Here is a 21,692-nt window from a genome sequence, read left to right on the forward strand (position 1 = left end):
TAGAAAAGAAACTGTTCAACTGTTCAAGGATAAGAAATACTTAATACTTTCAAAGGTGCTAAGAAGTCTTCCTTTGCTTCCTAACATCTGTTTTGCTTTTAAGTCATTTTTATTTGAAAAGCCAATGGGATTAAAGCACTGTAACAAATTTCATTATGAATAAATAAAGCATCAAAGGTGGCATTACTCACACAGTTGTGATGCAAGGCAAGCAGGCTAGCAATGGCTGTGGCAAGGCACAGTACTTCCTGAGAGCATTCAAAGCCCAGGTGTCAAGGCCCTGAGCGCAGTGGAGACAGGAGTCCCCCTTAACTTTTCAACTGCAGAAGCAATTTAGAAAGCACAGCATCCCAGGGTTTTAAGAATAACAATGGAATTAGTTACCATTGCTAGAGACTGTTCCAGATGTTACCCAGATGTATTCTTAATCTTACCTTGAAAAGCTTCTGTGGTAAATCAAATCTACAGCATCACCTTTTTATTTAATTAGTAATAAAGAGAAAAGGGTTGAAGAGGTCAGAATAATAGCTCTATTTTACAAATAGAGGTGGGGGGAGCAGCACAGGAATCTCTTTAAAGGAGAAGGGTGGGAGTGAGAACTCCTGAAGCTTGTTGTGAAACTACGTTTGCATACCAGGCATGCCGTCTTTCTTAGATCAAATATGCATTAGGGGTGACTTGCAAGGAGGAAGTTAGAACCACCTTCCCCAGCACCATTCCTAAAAGAAACTATTATCAAGATCATCACAGTAATTAAAATAAGATCCTGCCTGACATCAGGAATGATGTCTAAGTATCTGAAGTCAGCCCTCACCTTCATCATATATGACATAGGCCTCCTCTGTGGGTATGGCTGTGTCTGTCTCCAGGCCTGAGAACTCATCTAAGCAGGGAAGAGGAAAGGGATGATCGTCAGATGCCTGAGGTTCTTCTCAAGGGCTCTGGTCCCGGGGAATATAATGATTTCTTTCACCCTCAGTGTATCGTGGAAACAAGTCACCAAGGCCAGCATCTCCTCAATTTTCCAGAACACCGAGATGGATCCCAGGCCCTATTTCCTTTGGGGTCAGAAGAGGACAATCCAAGAACCCTTCTGACCAGGAATGAACACCTCATTGATGGGTGCTACCAGATTCAGAACCTTCTTGGCACCCTCACTGCCACCTCAGCCCCTTGCCCCCTTGCCCACAGCACTGGACACTGAGGCACCGCCTGGCCACCGTGCCACAGTCTATGCACACACACATGCTCAGAAAGCTGTGGAGAGAGATGTTGGCACTCAGCATGGTGACACCAATCCTTTCACCTGTGAGCTCCTGTTCATCAATCTGCCTTCTCTCCACCCATCAGTTTTGCCTCTGAAATATTTTAGAAGCCAGGAAATTTCCTGCCTTTTCTACTCTCCCTTGGCAAACTGTATCAATGGAGTTCCCTGTGCTTCTCTTTTAACCTCCCAGCCTCTCTCTCCAATTCAGGAGCTAAATAAGTACTAATTAAATTCCATAACTTGTAATATGAACTTTGGAAAGGATATGCCAGTGAATAGAAATTTCTTCTTAAAACAGTTTAGGCTTTACTAACCACTAGACCGAGTATAATTACAGAATTATACTTTCAACACAACTTGTAGAATTTTACATGATTTTTTTAATGTCTTCCAGGAAACCTAATTATGAGAACTATTATTAAAATTCCCTTAATGACTGAACTGGTATTGTGGGCATGAGGAACATTAGACAAAGAAAATCAAATGATTTAAGGAAACGACAGCACTTTGGCTCCATTATCTGAGTAGTTCAGGGAGCAATCTTTTTAGAAGGTGTGATAGAAGCAATTGCATTATTTCTATATTTGGGGAATATAGATGCAACTATAAAAAAGAAAAGCATCTGTCTATGGTTGCTAAAATCTTGAGGCAAAAAGTTCAGAGGAATTCCTTCCTTCCTTTTGATCTGAAGCCCACAGGTATAGCCCTCTCCAAAAATATGCTCTCTTGAGTGAGAAAGAGGGGGTAATAAAAGGAAAGGACTACCATTTATTAGATGCCTTCTGGACAATGGATACTTTTATGTATATACTAGTTGAGTTCATCCTAACAAAATAGCACTGAGAGAGGTCAGGCTTAGGATTTTCTCAGGAAAAGACACCAAGTCTTCAAGAGGAATTACAACAAGTCCTATTCAGGTTCACATCCACCAAAGTTTTATCTTGCCATTGGTTCCTGGCATACTATATTCCTTCGCTTGCCAATTTAACTTTTCAGGGACATACTCTTACTTTTCCTGATTACCAATTCAGTTTCATTTCTTTCATTACATTTATCCAGGTCAAAAATGAATAAATTATATAACTTTTGCATTCAGGGTGAACAAGAAAAAGAGAAAGTATGTCTTGGTTTTTCTTGGACTCCTGGTGTGAAGGGTAATTCCTGGAGATATTGAAACTATAGATACAGTAGGTCATAGGAATGTTGCTTTTACCTGAAAACAGATCATTTCTTCAGAGCAGTGACACCCTAGTTCTCTGGCATAAGAGAACTTCCTACTCAGTGACTTAATGCTTTTTTATTTAAAAAACAAATAAACTCAGGGAAATTTTTCTAAGCTAACACCATCTGGACCCAAAGTAAAAGTAACTTCCATCTGAATGCCACTCTGAACCATTTGGAACTTGGTTAGACTGGACTTGATATGTCATCTCACATCCACATCAAAAACTTAAACTTCTTCATGTAAAGTAGTTGCTAGTCATCCACCATGGTAGTGTAGCTTATTCTCTTCAGTAGTCTATCCATAGTCACAAAAAACATGAGTTCGATCACTACAGAATTAGAGAGTAAACTCTAATGTTCAAAACTTAGGAAAAAATTTTGTTCTTTGTAAAAGTCTAGAGAGAGGAGATAAATGACAGCCACTGAAACTCAGGCATATTTCCATGCTCTGTGGTGGTGCCAGCTCAAGTGAATTTCAGTTATTCTTTCCATATTTTCTGTCAGGAGAGAGAGGAACTGCTTTCCATAATCACTGCTATTTCAGTGCAACACGCAGCAAGGTTCTGTTACAAATTCTTGTACGTTCAGCTGGCTCTTAACATTTCCAAATACATATGATCTCATCTGATCTACTGTAGAGACAGGACCTGAAAAACAAAGGTGAGTGACTTTTACTTCCCATGTAGAAAATGGAGAATGCCTATATTACATGCTATGACATGAGAGGGTGTTTTTTCTTTATTAAATTTATTGGTATATATTTTTTTCTTTTTATTGAGTTTATTGGTACAATCTAGGTATACAATATAGTGACATTCATTACTGTACCTTCACATGACAGGTCTTGGTTCTCATTTTTTCTCTTTGTCCCTGCCCTCCCATCACCCCCTTACTTTCCCTACACCTTTAGCCCCTTTCTTCCTATTTCACACTATTAATTATCCCATTAGGATCTTGTGTACTACTATAGTTTTTCACACCAGAGAGACTATTCGGTATTTACACATGCGTGACTTATTTATTTGACTTAAGAGTTTATCCTCAATATGTATCCATTTTCCTATGAATGACTCTAATTTCTCATTCTTTATGGCTGAGTAGTATTTCATTTTATAGAAAAACCACATCTTCTTTATCCAGTTTCCAACAGATGGGCAAATGGGCTGTTTCAAAGTCTTAGCTATTACAAACTGTGCTGCTATTAAGTATACAACACAGATACATTCATCATTGGGATCTTGTACCTATACGTGACTTATCAGGTTCTTATTTTTCCCCATTCCCAAGCCCTCCCCTCAGCCCTTTCACCTTTCCCTGTTTACAAAGACATTGTTTCTATGTTTTTCCTTTTCAAAAATTTTTTCTTTTCCCTTTTTACTTATCCCCTACTCCTCCCACTTCCTCTACTCTTTTAAACATTTCTTCCTATTACACACTACCAATTATACATTTTAATCCTTATTTATATTTTTACTTTTTCACACCAGAGAAACTATTCAGTATTTACACACGTGTAACTTATTAATTTCACTTAAGAGTATGACCTTAATGTGCATCCACTTAGTTACAAATCTCTCTAGTTTCTCATTCTTTATGGCTGAGTAGTGTTCCATTTTTTAAAAAAAGACATCTTCTTTATCCAGTCCCCAATTGATGGCAAATTGGGCTGTTTCCAAGTTTTAGCTATTATAAACTGTGCCTTTAAAAAACATGGGCAAGCATATATTGCTGTAGTATAATTCTTTTGGGAAGATACCCAGCAAAGGAATAGGTGGGTTAAATGGGACCTGTAATCCTAGTTGTTTGAGGTGTCTCCATATTGATTTCCATAGTGGTTGCACCAGTCTGCACTAGCACCAAAAATGAAGAAGGGTTCCTATTTCCCCACAACCCTGCCAGCATTTATTATTAGTTGACTTCTTGATAGTAGCCTTTCTTACTGAGGCAAGATGGAATCTCAGTGTTGTCTTCATCTGCATCTCTAGAATGACCGGTGATGTTAAACATTTTTTCATATGATCATTTGCTTCTTTTACTTGTTTGTCTGAGAAATATCTGTTCATTTCAGATGCCCATTATGAATTGGGTCTTTATATGGGGGGGTCTGATTTTTTTTTAGTTCTTTATATATTCTAGATAGATCTAAGATATTTCCTAAAAGATTTATGTGTTCAGAGGTTGGAATTTTGAAAAGTGTTGCCTTATGGGGTGATATTTATCAGTCAATTAATTCCCTGAAGAGTTCAGAGCTCAGCATATTGCTAGGAAGTGGGCTTTAGTTAGAATAAGTGGGCCATTGGTGGCACAATCTGGAAAGGTACATCTCCTTCCTAGGAGCCTCCTTTCTCTCTCTGCTTCTGGCCACCATGACAAGAAAAGCTTTCCTGCAACAGACCTTTCCACTATGCCCTTACTGCTTTGGAGTCAGCAGACTGTGGACTGGATCCTCTAAAGATGGTGAGCCAAAATTAACCTCTCCTCCTTTAAATTGTGGGTGTTAGATATTTTGTCCTAGTGAAGGGGTAGTGACTAAAACACATAAGGATCTAGAGATGAAGCAGAAGTCACTGTCTTGGCTACAAGAAGCTTATTATCAAATGGAGAAGTCAGATCAAGAAAAAAATAAATAGAAAGTGCATGTGTGTGTGTGTGTCTGTGTGTGTGTGTGTGTGTGTGTGTGGAAGAGTGGAAAATGCATAGTACACAGGAAGCAGGCATATAATGCGCATCTATACCTACAGAGAAGTATGGCATCCATGACCAATGAGGAAGTACATATAAATACTATTGAATTGCTGGAATCACTGAACAGCCCAAGGGTATTTCCAGAACATTATCTGAAGGCAGTGTTTTTAAAGAAGGGAGGAGGACATGATTTAACTACAGAGTGACTGTGCAAACAGAACAGAATGGTAAGTGGTCAACTAGAGGTAGGGGAAGATAGGGGACTTGGAAGGGACCCTCCCTAAACTCATCATTGATCACTAATACAGCTTCCAAATCGTAATCACTCAAGCAACAAACACTTCCAGCTGCTGGGCTGCAAAGTGCACACCCAAGGTGCTGCTTGTCAAATCCTGGTTGTGTACACATGGGATTCCAGCATCTGTGAAAATACTGAACTATAGTCTGTACAAGCAGAGAAGGTATAGGAGAGAAACACTAACACAAGAGGTAGAACCAGTGCTGGGGATGGCATGCAGGTGGTTCTGTAATTTATATGTTGGGGGGACCTGGGAGAGTCCCTTAGCTGATACCCAAGCCCCACTGAGATCTTCTTTCTGCTCTGAATATCCTGATAGCTTTCAAAGAAAGAACTTTTGCATATCAAGGCTGATTACAGGGCATTCAACCAAGAAACAGCAAATGTATTTTATGACATTCTAGAGCAATTTGACTCTGATTTTCAAATCTCAAGCTATCTTTAGAACCTGGTTCCATACAGATATGTTCTTCCTTTACCTCTCCCCATCATTAACCCTGAAGTGTCACATTAGCAATGAATGAAGCAGAGACTGCACTGCGCATTCCCAAAGGTCTGGCTCACAGGTTCCTTCACTAATGGTGTGTTGAGTTGAACATTTAGGGAGAAGGTGAGTTGAGGCTGATGTAAGGAAGCCAAAAAGGGATGATATTTGAGTATTAGGACAGCAGGGTGAATTTAAAGATGAGGAGAAAAAAGCAACTCCAAAAAATGAGATGGAGAGAAAAAGAGAAAAGAATAATACCAGCAATTAAAGGGGACAGAAGGTAATATGTCTGTGGCCTTGATGGTGGTGATGAATTAACAAGTGTATTCTCATCCCCAAACTCAAGGAGTTGTGTAGATTGAATATGTGCAGCTTTCTATATATGAATCAGAATTAATGCAAGGAAAAATGTTTAATAAAATTGTTACTAAAATAACAGAAATAAGAAGATAGGCTATACAGAAATATTTTTAAAATAACATATATAGTACATTAGTATATTGATGACATATATACAGATGCCCCAAATTTAATTTTTTCACCCAAGACTTTGTATTGATTTGTACTTTTTCAAATAGCTGCCTGGAAGCAAATTATTCTTTAGCTTAGATTAGAATATCTGAAGAATAAATATAAGTAGATAGATAGGACAGATATCACTATTTGCAAAGAAAAGATACACAAATCCCAAGAAAAATATTGACTTTCATGTCAAATGAAAGTCCAAAAATAAAAAGCATATGAAAAAAATTATAAGGTTTTAAAAGAAAAGCAGTGTATCCACAGTAACCAAAATCAAATCTAAAATAATCACTTTTATTTACAACCAACTATTAAATTATCTATTTTAATTATACTTCTATGTTTAAAAATAAACACATTAATGTACACAGAAGAAGTCACTCTCATGCTACAAATACAGTGGTAAATTCAAATGTGTACTTACTGGATAAATAGCATTAAAAGTCTTCTTCCCAGTGGTCCTCTCCTTCTGTGCACATTTCCTTATGCTTTGGTTCGAACTCTTTAGATACGTGAAGTGTCGCTGTTTATTTGGCATTTTCCCATGCAAAGAAGATGAATGTGTCTCCACTCCCCTTCTGTACATATTTGCTTATGTTTTGGTGTGAACGTTTTAGATATGTAAAGTTTTACTGTTTATTTGGCATTTTCCCATGAAAAGAACATGAATTTATCTCCACTGCTGATCTAGGCTGACAACTTCCAAAGCAGTTGGAAGAGGGGCCTGAGCAGAAAGGACAGTTATGACACATCAGCTCTCCACAGCCTGGGCAAATGTGTTCTAGCTCCCATTCTTCAGAGGGAAGAAGCTGTTCCCAGCAGTAAGATGGACAGCATCAACCACAGCTGGATGGCCCAGATCAAGCACGACAAAGCAGGGAAATGGTGCACCTCTTACCCTATGGAAAGCTCAAGTTTCTATGGGAGGCCTAAACACTTGAGGCTTGGCATTTTCCAAAAAGAAGGCTGCTCAGGGCGTTCATCAGTCAAACACTGCTTTTCTTGGAGATTCAGAAGGAGGCTAGTCAATGATCCAACAGTAAGAAATTTATCAAACCTTGTTTAAATCACACAGTTAATCACAGAATTTTTTTTTCTTTTTTAAAAACATACCACTAATCTACTAGTATCCAGTGGGAAATACTTTAGGAAACATTAACTGAACCAATTATGTCACAAATATTAGCTAAATTAGTGCCTTGGGTTGTGACAAGGGCTGCCACATAAAACACAAGGTACCCAAGTAAACTTGAATTTTAGATAAGCAGCAAGATAAATTTTTGTATAGTTATGCCCCATGTAATATTTCTTACTTGCTAAATCTAACAACCCTGCTTTTAACATAATACTATAAAAGCTGCAGGAATTACAGCCACCTCAAACTACCATTTTGCTATGCACATTACTTACCCCTCTCCTGCAGGCTTGGCCTCTCTTCTGAAACGCAGCAAACTAGTTAAGTGGATTGGGTTACCATTGAACAAAGCTGGTTACCTTCTTCAGGGTAGCACTCTGGGATGCCATTAGAGCCCATTATCAGGTTGCCATCACCGTCAAGATGTCCCAGGGTCCCAGGGGGACAGGTAGGGATGGGAGTGGTGGGTTCAGGGGTGGTGGTGGTGGTGGTGGTTGTCGGCATAGTAGTTCGGATTGTAGTCATTGGAAGTGTGGTCGTTATCGTGCGGTGGGTGGTGGTCATGCGGTGGGAGGTGGTGGTGTGGCGGGTGGTGGTCATGCGGTGGGCAGTGGCCCTTGTGGGTCGAGGAGAGGTAGTGGTAGGCACAGTGGTCGTAGTTGTGGTAGGCCACATGGTTGTGGTAGGAGGAAGGGTGGTTGTTTTGATGACCTCCAGGCCCACCAGAGGCTTTCCTCCAAGGCTCAAGATGGGTTTATCCGGGGCACTGGCCAGGGGTTTGCCATGTCGCCCCTGCCCAAAGAGGGGGAGACCATCAGGACTGATCACAGGTGTCCCTCCAAGATCTGAAACAAAATTAACCAAGAGCTATGCAACAAGGTGAAATGATCCAGAGGAAATAAAAACCTAATGGAAAGTGTCTTCTCAAAGTTGATGCATAGTAAAATGCAAAGGAGTGATGTATAGTGTATCAGCTGAGATAGTAATATCCACTGCTACCTAGAATTTTCTGAGCTTATTATGCCTATTAACCTGTATTTCCTTGCACAGAAATCTTTCATCAGTATACTCCATTACCCCAGAAAACTCTTAGTGTCTAGTAAGGGAAGTAACTCCTTCTTTTATCTCATTCCTACTACTAAGGAACACAACTGTTACTTTGGACCAAGGATAGCAAACTTTTCCTGTAAAGGGCCAGAGAGTAAATATTTTAAGCTTTAAGAGGCCAGATGGTCTCTGTTGTCAATATACTTCATTCAGCCCTTGTGGGGCAAAAAAATAATTGACACATGATACATAAACAATACATAACAAATCAGTTACATGATATATAACCAATGTTTCTGTGATCCAATAATGTTTTCTTTATGGATACTGAAATTCAAATTTCATAGAAATATCATATGTCTAAAACATCTTGCCCCCCCGCCAATCATTTAAAAAAGCTATTCTGAGTTCACAGGCTTACAGGATTTTGGCCTGTGGGCCATAACTTTCAGACTCCTTGCTCTAAATGGCCAGTTTCAAGAATAAACACATTTCTGAGTTCCCCTGGCCTCCAATCAGAACCACACAGGTGACCCTGCAGCATCACAACCCCCCACCCACCCACATGCTCTTGGGTGGTCATAAAGGCCAATGTACGAGCTCCAGAAGATAGAGCAGAAGTGAATACCTGCAATAAAGGAACACCTGACCACCATAGTTGGTAAGCTGGATGGATCACAACCTCCCATCTGAACCTGGACTATCTTCAGGGGAAGGGCAGCTGGAACCTGCAGTAGAACCTTGAAGAATTGAACCCTTCAAGAGGTCAGGGAGCTCAACTTGGGCCTTACAGCCAGAAATCAGCCTGAATCTCAGGGGTCTGCTGATGGCTTGCTGAGACTACTTGAATTAGATCTGCACATTGCTGCCCACATTATCTATTGTGACAGCAGAGACATATCCAGAAGGAGGCCCTTCAATTTTCTTTCTTTCTTTTCCTCTTATTTTTAATTTTTAATTTTTATTTTTTAATTTCATTTTTCCCACTCTTCAAATTCTTCCTATTTTCTTTTTTCTCTTGCTCTCCCACGTTGTTCTCCCTCCCCCTTTTGATTCCTCTTCCCGCTCTAATTCAGCTTTCTTCCTTTTCTTTTTTTCTCTCTTTTTCCTTCTCTCAATTGTCATTAATCTCAAAGGAAAGTGAGTACAATTTATAGCTTCCCTATTACTGTTAAGTTGTTCTATTCTTTTTCTTCTTTCACTATCTCTTTCCCTCTTGTCTTCAACAGTTTCCTAGAGTTTACATGATCTTCCTGAGTCCTCTGGACTCAGTTTCTAAAATGTGCTAGATGCTATCATGCTGCTGATTGTATCACTTGGGCTAAGGTGTTGTCATTGATTTAATCAATCGTCCTTCCTGATATTATGAAAATGAGAGTGTCTCTGAGTCATGAGAGATTCAAAACTAAAGATCAGCTATATCTGGAAGATCGAAGTATTAACCCAGGAATTAAAACAAGGACAGTACCAAAAACAAAAATAAAAATGAGAAAACACTTAAGCAAGGCACAAATATGGACTTCCACTTCACCAATGGCAAATTCTAGGGGAAATGAGGTGGAAAAGTCTGACAATCAACCACCAGGACACCCTGAACTGATAGCACATAAAGTAACAAAACAGATGAATAAGGCTCTAGAAAAATTCCAAACAGAAATAATTTCCCAGATAACTACAGAGATAGTGAGCATAATGAAAAACATAACTAGAGACTTTAGAACAGAAACAGACAAAAAAAATAGATGAGTTCAGGACCATGATAGAAGCCATGAATGCCCAGCATAGGAAAGAAATGGAATCCATGAAACAGATAAATATCCAGAAGATTTAAAAAAAAAAAACTCTATTAAAAGTGTCGACAAGAGACTGACCCAATCTGAAGACAGAATATCAGATATGGAAGACAGAATGGCAGTCAGTGACCATGAAAAGAGAGATCCCTTAAAAATAGTAAAGGACCATGAGAAATCAATCCAACAGCTCCTAGATGACACAAAGAAGAATAATATAAGACTGATAAGAGTTCATGGAAAAGCAGGAGAAAGTACAAATGACATAAAAAACTGTTCACAGAATTAATGACAGAAAACTTCCCAAACAGAAAAAAAGAATTTGACATACAGATAAGTGAGGCATATAGGACTCCAACTAGCCATGATCAAAAAAAATCTATGCCTAGACATAATAATCAAGATCCCAAAAGAAGACCAAAAAAAAAAAAAAAAAAAAAAAAAAAGAAAGAAAAACCCAAAAGAAGAACAAAATATTGCAAGCAGTTAGAGAAAAGAAACAAGTTACATGCAAAGGAGAGCCCATCAGAATCACAGCAGACTTTTCCACACAAACCATCAAGTCAAGGAGAGCCAGGAGTGAGATATTTCAAGCCCTAAAAGAAAACAACTTCCAACTTAGACTGATATATCCTGCAAAATGCTCTTTCAAAATGGATAGGGAAAAGAATACTGAGAAACTTCATCAATACCAAACCAGCACTCCAAAGGATTCTAAACAATATCCTAGAAAAAGACAATGAAGACAATGAAGATCACAACACCATGAGGCCCAACAGAGCAAATCAATTAGGAAAGGGTGAGGAGAAAAAATTAAAAACAGCCAACAACAGGACAATAATGTGACAATGAAAATTCAATACTTAGCAGTTATAACCATCAATGTTAATGGCCTCAATTCACCAGTCAAGAGAAATAAACTGGAAAATGGATTAAGAAATAAAATCCAACAATATGTTGTATGCAAGAAACACACCTAGTTTAAAAAGAAATTCATAGACTGAAAGTAAAAGGATGGAAAACAGTTCTCCACAAGACAGGAAACTGGAAAAAAGCAGGGGTAGCTATCTCATTTGCAGACAGAATAGATTTCAAACAAAAATTAATTAAGAGAGACAAAGAAGGTCACTACATCTTTGTAAAGGGAACAATCCTAGAGAAAGAAATGACAATCATAAATATATGTGCACCAAATATTAATGCCCCAACTACACAAAACAAATATTAAGGGACATCAAAAACTAAATAAGCATGACGAATACAGTTGTAGTTAATACCCCACTGTCACAAATAGACAGGTCATTCAGACAAAAAAAATCAAAAACAAAATACTAGAACTCAACCAAGCTTTTGAACAAATGAACTTAATAGCTGTCTACAGTGTTCCACGCCACAAAATCAGAATGCATATTCCTTTTAGCTGCACACTGGTCAATCTCCAAAATGGACCACAACTAGCTCATATAACATGTTCAAATAAATGCAAAGGAATTGAAGTTATCCCGTGTATATTATCTGACAATACTACAATTAAATTGGAGTTCAACAGCATAAGAAATCCTAAGAACTTCACAAACATATGGAAATTGAACAACACTCTCCTGAGCAATCAATGGGTCACAGAGGGAATTGAAGAAATTAGTTAGTTTTTACAAATAAATGATAATACCAATACAACACACAGGAATCTATGGGACACAATGAAAGAAAGCAGTTCTATGGGAAATTCATAGCAGTAAATGCCCACACTAGGAAAACAAAGTGAGCTCAAATAAACAACCTAATGGTGAATCTTAAACTCCTAGAAAAAGCAGAGAAAGAGAACCCCAAAGCTCATACAAGGGAAGAAATTATAACGATCAGAGCAGAAATCAATGCAATGGAGACTAAGAGAATACAAAAACAATCAATGAATCAAAGAGTTGTTTTTATGAAATAATGAATAAAATCAATAAAACCTTAGCCAACATTGTCATAAAAAGGAAAGAAAAGGCTCAAATCCATTCAATTAAGAATGAAAAAGGTGAAGTCACAACAGATCCAACAAAAATCCAGAGGATAGTCAATACCTACTTTGAGAACCTGTACTCTAATAAAGTGGAGAACACAGAGGAAATGGACAGATTTTTAGATACATATGAATTACCAAAGTTGAATAAAGAAGATTAAAAAATTCTAAACACCCCAATTACAATCAGTGAAATTGAAAATGTAATTAAAAGTTTGCCAACAAAGAAAAGCCCAGGCCCTGATGGCTTCACTGGTGAATTCCACAAAACGTTTAGAGAAGAACTATTGCCACTACTCTTTAAACTTTTCAATGAAATTGAAAAGAAAGCAGTACTTCCAAATTCATTCCTGGAAGCAAGCGTTACTTTGATTCCAAAACTAGGGAAAGACCCAATCAAAAAAGAGAAATACAGGGCAATCTCCCTAATGAACATAGATGAAAAATCCTCAATAAGATACTGTCAGAATACAGAATACAGAGGGTCATCAAGAAAATCATACACTCCAACCAATTCAGATGTATTCCAGGGATGCAAGGATGGTTCAACATATGTAAATTAAAAAATGTGATACACTATATTAACAGAGTCAAAGACAAAAGCCATATGATCATTCAATACATGCAGAAAAGGCATTTGACAAAATTCAACACCCATTCACGATAAAAAAAAACCCTGCATAAAATTGGAATAGATGGTCTTTATCTCAACGTGATAAAGGCTATATATGAAAAATCAATAGCCAATATTATACGAAATGATCAAATTCTGAAAACCTTCACACTAAAATCAGGAGCAAGACAAGGATGTCCACTGTCACCACTCCTGTTCAATGTAGCTTTGGAAACATTAGCCACAGCAATTAGATAAGAGAAAGAAATAAAAGCAATAAAGACAGGAAAGGAAGAAATTAAACTGTCATTATTTGCTGATGATATGATACTCTACATAGAAGACCCCAAAAAATACTCCACTAAAAGACTTCAAGACTTAATTGACAGATTCAGTAGGGTAGCTGGATACAAGGTCAACAATCAAAAATCAATAGCCTTCTTGTACACAAATAACAGAATTGCTGAGAGAGAAATTAGACAATAGCCTTGACAATAGGATCCAAAAGATGAAATATCTAGGAATCAATCTAATGAAGGAAGCAAAAGACCTCTACACTGAAAACTACAGCACTCTGAAAAAAGAGATCAAAGAGGATATAAGAAAATGGAATGACATCCCTCGCTCCTGGGTAGGAAGAATCAACAGAGTGAAAATGGCCATACTACCAAAACTGCTCTACAGATTCAATGCAATTCCGATTGAAATTCCAACAGTATATTTCACAGAACTAGAGAAAACAAACCAAAAATTCCTTTGGAACCAGAAGAGATCTAGTTTCTCTTGTGTGAAAAACTAAAAGTGTAAATAAGGTTCAAATTGTATAACTGATAATGTGAAATAGGAAGAAAAGGGCTAAAGGAGTAGGGGAAGTGTGAAGGGCACAGGAAAAGAAAGAAGGGAAAAGAAAAAATACAAGAAAAGGGAAAAATGGAAACAAAGTCTTTGTAAATAGAGAAGTGTGGAGGGGGTGAAGGGAGGGCAGGGGAATAGGGAAAAAATAAGAACCAAGATACATCATGCAAAGGTACAAGATCCCAATGATGAACGGAACTGCACTGTATATCTAAAAAGTACCGATAGACTTAATGAAAAAAAAAAAGGAGTAAACACATTTCTAGAGAATTATGTCTTCAGGAAAAGTATAGCTAAGGTCATGGGAGAGAAATCTAAATTCTGCCTCTTTTGACAATCTTCTTCCTATAGGGCTGAAAGAAACTGGATTGAGGGCATCCACTAAAGTGTGGAGGAGGTGGAAGATATTTGTTATTCTACAGATGATCCAGTACAACTTTGTTCCTTAAAAACTATTCTTGCTTACCCACAATGGTGCGACCATCTCCTCCCAGTTTCACTCGGAGAGGATTTCCATGTGAATCTTGGAGGTATCTCCCTTCTGCATTCAACACCAACTCACGATCAAAGTCCACAACCTAAATCATGACACAGATAAAGAATATATTGGACTTTTTTAAATGATCACAGTAATTTAGCTACTTATACATATGCATGAAACTTCCCACAGAAGAAACCCATAATGTGAGTGGGAAATATTCTTTGTGTTAGTATTAACTGCAAAGTTTTAAAAACAAAGGGTAAAACAGTTATATTTCACATGATAACCATTTACTCATATAATATGTAAATTGTTTAAATTTTTCAAGTACATAAAAGATGCTTAGATGTTTTTAGCAGTTAGTAAAACGGATCTAATGCTCAAAAGTAGGACACAGTCTAAAGGTCCATCAAGTGAGAGGAGAGAGTAAACACCTCATGGCCTGTACATAGCCAATTAAAAGGATATGGGAATCCTATACATACTGACCTATTCTGATGTGTACTTAGTATGTAGGACTCACTCTTTTGCAAAAACAAAAATATACTCATATTTGTATATAAGCTTGAAATTTCAGAGAAAATAATTATGGAAGGAAACACTCCAAACTGCAAATAGTGGCTATCTTTGAAAAATGGTCTGGGATAGTGGATGCTTATTTTCTTTTTCACATAATTCTGAAGTATTTAATTCAGATGAACATGTATTGCTAGTGTTTAAAAACATACAGGGCTTGCATTTTACTGTGTAAGTTTAAAATCAAATTATAATTTAATTATTAAGTTTAAAACAAGTTAATTTTAATACTGCTGCCTAATATAGTATTCGATGAAACTTGGGAAAATATTATTACTATCTCTATGAAGGAAGAAGCTTGTGATGTTCACTGGTGGTTCGGGAAAGCCTCCCATCACCTCCCCTTCACCTGGCGACTCATCAGATGCACAAATCACTCCATCGGACCCCAGGTCTGATTTGACAGCAGCCCTAAACTGGTTCACATTTGAATCCCCCTGCTCTGCATGATCAGGCTGTGGGAGGAAGTCTTTCAGCAGGTCATTTTGTTGGGTGTTGTTTTGATAACAAAAAAGAGATTGATCTATATAAATATAACTTTAGAAATCCACTATATACTGCTCCAGTTCACAATTGTTTGCAAAGACATTTTGTTTTAATTTGCCTTCTTCCTACTATGAATTTCTGTTCCTTTGAGAAATGGTAAACTTCATCTTAAGATCATCAGTGATTAAAATTTTCATGAAATTCATTGATATGTTTTCCTAAACTTGCCATTAAAAATGGAAAGTTTTGACTGAAAATTCCACTGTGAATTATTTTTTATTCTTTAAAAGAATATTTTCAGTCCCTGAACATTACATTCTATCCATTATTATCACTTCATGATAATTACCTAAACATTTATCTTACCCTCAGGCAGGGTTTTTTTTTTTTAATGCAGGGTTTTAGTAGTCATTTTGTTTAAACATACATAAAGCACTAATGTGTGTTTTTAATTTTAGTCTAACAATTGTTCAATGATTTCAAAGGTAATATAATAGAAAACTGCCTATTTGATTCAGAGATTTTTATTTGTTTTTACCCTGCTTCCTTTTATAAAGGATTTGAGAAAACTAGCAAAAAATACATGCAATATTTAATCAAACAATAAGCTAAAATATGAATCAAATAAAGGTAGGAGAGCAGAAAAAACATGTTTATTTGAGAGGCCTTCAATCAGACTCTGCTACGGTCAGGCCACACTTTTGTTTGAACTTCCGAACCATCAAGATAAATGTAAATCAGCCCCAGGCCTCATCGATTAGCTGTGAGATGTCATAGTAATAAAGAGAACCAAACATTTTCTGAGCCTTGAAATAAACCACATTCAAGTATCTTCATGTGGTTAAAACCAGAGAAGAAAAGGAAGTAAACCACTTGATTTACTGGTCCACAGTATTTATCATTTTTCTCTCCAACAGCTGGAATGCTTAAAGAAGTTTACCCTACCCACTTTGTTCCTTGAGGGCCATTGATAATCCTTTGTCCACTTGGTTTCCCGTTACTACCAGGAAGTACTTTCCCTTCTACATTGGATCTGCCATTATAACCTAAACAGTGAAAAAATTTCAAAGTTTAAAAAATAACAGAACCTGGTAAATTCAACATTTCCTAGACTGTTGATATTATCCCAAACCAAAAGTTGTAATACATTGTATCAAGCAAATACTAAGCACTACTAAACCAGTCGCTCCTATATGTTAAGTAACAATAATCTTACAGTGTGATTTCTACATGGTAAATTAGAATGCTTACTAAAAAAGTACAGTAAAGTCAGTTTTCTAACAATATGTGGGTAATGAGAACGTGGCTGCATAACTAAATTTGCCACACAGAGTTAAAGACTTTAGTAGGTGTAGCTTTATTTTAGCCAGTCAGAAGTTGGAGGGAGAGGGGTGATTAGAAGAAAAAGTTCTCTCCAAGATGTACTAAATGGAATCCTGCTGTTGTTGGCATATTATACCAAACAGGACAACTATTTCTAGCTGACTTGGGTGCCAATCATCACTTGGCAAGTACAAATGCCAGTGTTGTCTCAGAGCTTGAACTCATGCTGATTGGGAAGTACTGACCAAGATAGGAAGCAGGAGGTGCAGCAGCTGCCCTTTAAGTTGTTGTTTCTGTCTGTCTCCACCTCTCCCCTCAGAGACAGTCCCCTGAGGCCTCAAATGGGTTCAACCTCACAGGATGCTAAGTGTTTGAGTTTTCTGACACTGTCTTGCAGATCAAAGATGTATTTCTCTCCCTCCTGTGTTTACCCATTAATTATGGACTGAGTTCCTACTATGTCCAAGGAAATACTGAATTTTACTTATATAATCAGCACCTTAATTTTGCTTTAAAAGTCAATCTTAGTGGAAAACTGTCTTTCATTGTGGGGCGTTATTCTGTCTTTGCATTGGGCTAAAATGACTAGTGTGTTGCACAGATTAACAATACGAGAACATTCATTCAAGAATGTTCTGTGAAGCCCCAATTATATGCAAGGAGGGTTCAAATTTAAATGCAATTTTATGGTAAATACCTTAGATCCTTGGCTGAGCTTAGGTGGTCTCCAGGGCAGGATCTAAGATCTATATTCTGCTGTGTTATGGAAATACAAGGCACACATCTGTCTGACTCCTCTGGCTGATGACTGTCGTTAGCATACACTAAAGGTATGGCGGTTTTAGATATTCACTGGTTGCAATGTCCGAGGGATTCAAATCCTAGACATTTGAATTTGTCCTGTGGTATGTTTGGTTGAGAGTTTTGTATATAGAATATAAGAACAAAATAAGCCTACATACGTATCTAATTTGTTGTTGCTGATTCCTTAAACATATGGTGGCAACTAAACACAAAAAGAACTTCGCGGTTGTGACACATTTTCACAGATTACGAGCATGTGTTAAGGGGTTCAGAGAGGCAATATGGGACAACAGAATGACAGAGAGTCGTGGAATTAGTATTTGGGACTGGAATTGCAGCTTAGACTTTTCATAACAGTCTGACTTCAAACAAGCAGCTAGGATCCCTGAGCCCCAGCTTCCTCATCTGAAAAGCAAGGCAAACCCTAGGAGACTATTTAAAAGGATAAAATTATGTTGCACCTGGAAAGCTCTAAAAACAGTGCTTAGATGTAGTTAGATACCCAATAACATAAAATTTTAAAAATTAAATTAAATTAAAAACCTCTCAAGAATTGCAATGAACACTACTGAGCCCCTGGGAGGGAAGGGGCTGATGCTTTTTAAAATCTATTACCTTGTGCGTAAGAGGGTTTCGCAGGCTGGCGCAAGCCAGGAGTGCGAAATCTGCGCTGCATCCGCTGTCTCAAGGAGAGCATCGGTGTGGTGGAGTAGTCGCTCGAAGGGGAGCGAGTGGTATACCGAGGCCAGGAGGTGGTGCTCACGCTGGGACTCAGGGTAGCGGGGTTGCGAGGAGGGTAGCGGGTAGGCAGGTGCGAGGCTCTTGGGAGGCTGCCCAGAGGTCGCTTGCCCGGGGTCGCGCTCTCTTCCTGCGCAGAGCTCCCTCCTCTGGGAGCCAGTACAATGGTAGGCCTGTCCTTGCTGAGGCTCCCATCCGAGTATTTGCTGCCCCTGAGGGTGGAGGAAGAAGGCCACTTTGGAGCAGAAGACAGAGGGTCCTCCTTTCCTCCTTTTAAAATTCCCATGTCCTCTTCCTCCTCCTCCATGGAGACCGACTGCAGAGATTTGGAGGGCAGTGGGCGCTTGGAAGGAGACTCCTTTCCTGATGTGACCTGTGCCCCAGCCTTGCCTGGGACCCGGGTGCGGGGCTGGGGATTGCCAGGCCTGCTGGGCCTCTGGGATGTGCCTGCATGGCCACGTCTGTCCTCTCTGGTCCCTGCCGGAGATGCCACTTGATGGTACTTGGACAGGGATGGGGTGGCATCCTTGGGCCGAGCAGCCCGTGTGGGGTCGCGGATATCTTGGGCCTCAACTTCTGTGCTGTTGTCCTCGTAGCTGCTCTGGGAATTCTCGTCCTGGCCCTGGGAAGCTGGGCGGAGCAATCCTCCTGAGATCCCTGCCAATTTATCTGAGGAGTGGGCGCTGCCCTGCGTCGTGGGGCGGGGGCGGGGATGCCCAGCCGGAGCCAGCGCCAGTTTAGGCTGGGAAAGGGACCGATCGGTATCCTTGCTCTGGGTGCCACCCCCATGCTGGTGTTCGGAAGTGGAAACCGGTGCGAGGGGCTGATTTTGTGAGGCCCGGCCAGGGGCCATTCTTCTAGGAATACTGGCCCCAGGGTAGAGCTGAGTCCTTGGCGCTGGAGGACGGGCAGGGGACGGCTGACGTCCCGTGGACACTAGCTGAGTTTTGGGAGAACGCTCTTCCACCTCCACGTCTGTGCTTTGTTCAATGTCCTGTGCCCTGGAGGTCAGAGAGGGGGATTTGTCCAAAGTATTTATATCTGTCCCCGCAGACTTAGGGCTCTCTGGGACAGGCTCTTTCCGGTATTGGCTTCCCCCTCTCTGGGGGCCTCTCCTTGAAGAGTCCCAGCCTCCAGAGGGGAGCTGCCTGGATGAGGAAGTCCTGTGGTCACTGACCACAGTGGCAGGAAGTGGCTTTTCATCCTCCCCGTCTCCATGGATACCTGACCCAAGCCTAGGATGGGAACCTGACTGGGAATGGACCTTGGGGAGGGTTCTGGAGGCCATAGTGGCCTGGGGAAAGCTGGAGGGCTGAAGCCGTGGTCCTCGGCCATTGAGGAGCCTGTTTGGAAACCTGCCATTGGCAGCAAAGGGCCTGTTCCTGAGCAAACTTAAGTGTCCAGAAGCAGGTCGGGCCCTTGGAGTGAGGACAGTGGCCTCAGCCTGCCTCACAGGATCTTCTGCATCCCTGTCACTGGGGCCCTTGCCATCAGAAGTATCCCCTCCCTCAGAGACCTCTGTACTGGAAGAGAGGTGAGAAGAGACGGGGACAGACAGGGTAGACTGTGAAGGTGCGTGCGAGTTGACAGTCAGGGGGTGACCGTCCTTCCAGCCCCTAGAGAGTGGAGGGCCAGGATGCGGTTGGATGGGCAGCAGCCGAGATGACCCTCTGAAAGGGGGAGAAAGTCTTGAGGGTGGCACAGGGGCGCTGGAATCTTCCTTCATAACCCCAGAATGGGGTGTCCTGCGTGCAGGTAAGGCTGGCTTTGCACCATGGTGAGTGGGCCTTGTGTCACTGGAGGTTGCCTCATTGCTGGAGGACAGGGCTGGCTGGGACTGGGCTGGGGTCCTAGAAGGCAGCTGCTGGAATGTGGTGGCCTTGGAGTGGGGGGACCTTGCAGCACGCTCTTCCTCATCTCCGTCCATAGAGTTGTTGTCAATGGAGCTGACAGAGGGCTCCCCGTAGGAGTGTGGGGAGGGACCCTGGGTGGCCTCACGGTGGGCAGGGGAATCCTCCTCAGAGGAGGCAGCCCCTGGGTGAGGGTGGGCAACCAGTGAGGGGCCACGCTTATCCATGCCTTCCTTTGGGGGCACTGCAGGTATTCGGGCCCTCGGTGGAATCCTGCCAGGGGCTGGGACCCAGTGGCCAGATCTACTTGGTAGCCTCAGGGTTCGCCTCTGGTCTTGAGTGTGGGAGTTTGATGTGCGTGGATCCTCCAAGGAATCCAGCTCCTCCTTGTCGGTGCCTTCTGTGGACTGAGCATCCAACTCTTCAGTCTTCTTAGGACGAAGCTGGGGTTTTCTGGGCACCCCACCATTGGCCAGTATTTTGTTCTTCAAATCAAGGAGAGGGTCCTTCACATTTCTGCCTGGGAGAGAACTAGGCAAAGGAGTGTGAGCTGAGGGAGCTGAAGCTTTGGGAAAAGGCGAGGACGGCTCTGGTTTCCGACGATCTGCATTCTGCTGAACTTTAGGCTCACTGGTACTGGCTATAAAAAAAAAAAAATGTTAAAGAATTGGCATTAAAGAAAACATTCAAAACTGTGCAATACAAAGTAATTACAACAGTAGTATGGAAACGAACATAACTGACCACTTGTAATTTTTAAGAACACTGGAAATCATTTTCCCAATTATGGGCATTATTTCTTAAGAAGTTATTTTGCATTAAGTAACAGGCATAGGTCTTAGAAAATATAAGCAAATTGACTACACAGACTACCACAAATTACTATTCGAGGGAATTCTGCTGTGAGTACTCTGAAATACAGTCACTTTCCATACCCATCAGTTCTGCATCTCCAAATTCAACCTCTCATAAAAAATGTTTGGCAAAAAATTGCACTTGTACTGACCATGTATAGATGCTTTTTCTCTGTCATTTTTCTCCTAAATAATACAATGTAACAGCTATTTACACAGCATTTCTATTGTATCAGATGTTGTAAATAAACTAAAGATGATTTATATGATATGGTAAACTAGAGATCAGTTATAGTATAGGGTATGCAAATACTACATTATTTTACATGAAGCATTTAGTGCTCAGATTTTAGTATCCTGGGTGGTCCTACAACCAATCCTCTAAGAATACTATGAAATAATTCCAATTCACCAATTTGGCAATTGCAAAGTCTTACATAGAATTTTTTTAAGAATTAACTAATTATCAGTGTATTGCAAATGTATATTATAGCTGTTCTTAACAGGCAAGAACTACGACTAAGCCAGATATAAAATATTGTGATCGGGGCCAGAGATTTTGCTCAATGGCACAGCACCTGGCCCCCAAGCACAAGGTCCTCAGTTCAATTCCTGCAAAAATTATATATATATATATCTATATCTATAT

General features: G+C 40.0%; 1 protein-coding gene across 2 annotated transcripts in view; it reads right to left on the reverse strand.

Annotated features, from left to right (window-relative positions):
- The window catches only part of Fndc1 (fibronectin type III domain containing 1), a 73,642-nt gene that overhangs the window by 19,227 nt on the left and 32,723 nt on the right, over positions 1-21,692 (reverse strand). For both annotated transcript variants that reach the window (XM_033763281.1, XM_010625247.2), the window contains 5 exons: positions 18,217-20,829; positions 16,420-16,520; positions 14,398-14,509; positions 7,978-8,463; positions 815-883 (listed from right to left, as the gene is read on the reverse strand). In XM_033763281.1, coding sequence (XP_033619172.1) covers positions 815-883; positions 7,978-8,463; positions 14,398-14,509; positions 16,420-16,520; positions 18,217-20,829 — 3,381 coding nt within the window. The remainder of the gene's footprint in view (positions 1-814; positions 884-7,977; positions 8,464-14,397; positions 14,510-16,419; positions 16,521-18,216; positions 20,830-21,692) is intronic.

Source organism: Fukomys damarensis, unplaced genomic scaffold (assembly GCF_012274545.1).
Source record: "Fukomys damarensis isolate Sample0158 unplaced genomic scaffold, DMR_v1.0_HiC HiC_scaffold_14, whole genome shotgun sequence".
Lineage (NCBI taxonomy): Eukaryota > Metazoa > Chordata > Mammalia > Rodentia > Bathyergidae > Fukomys > Fukomys damarensis.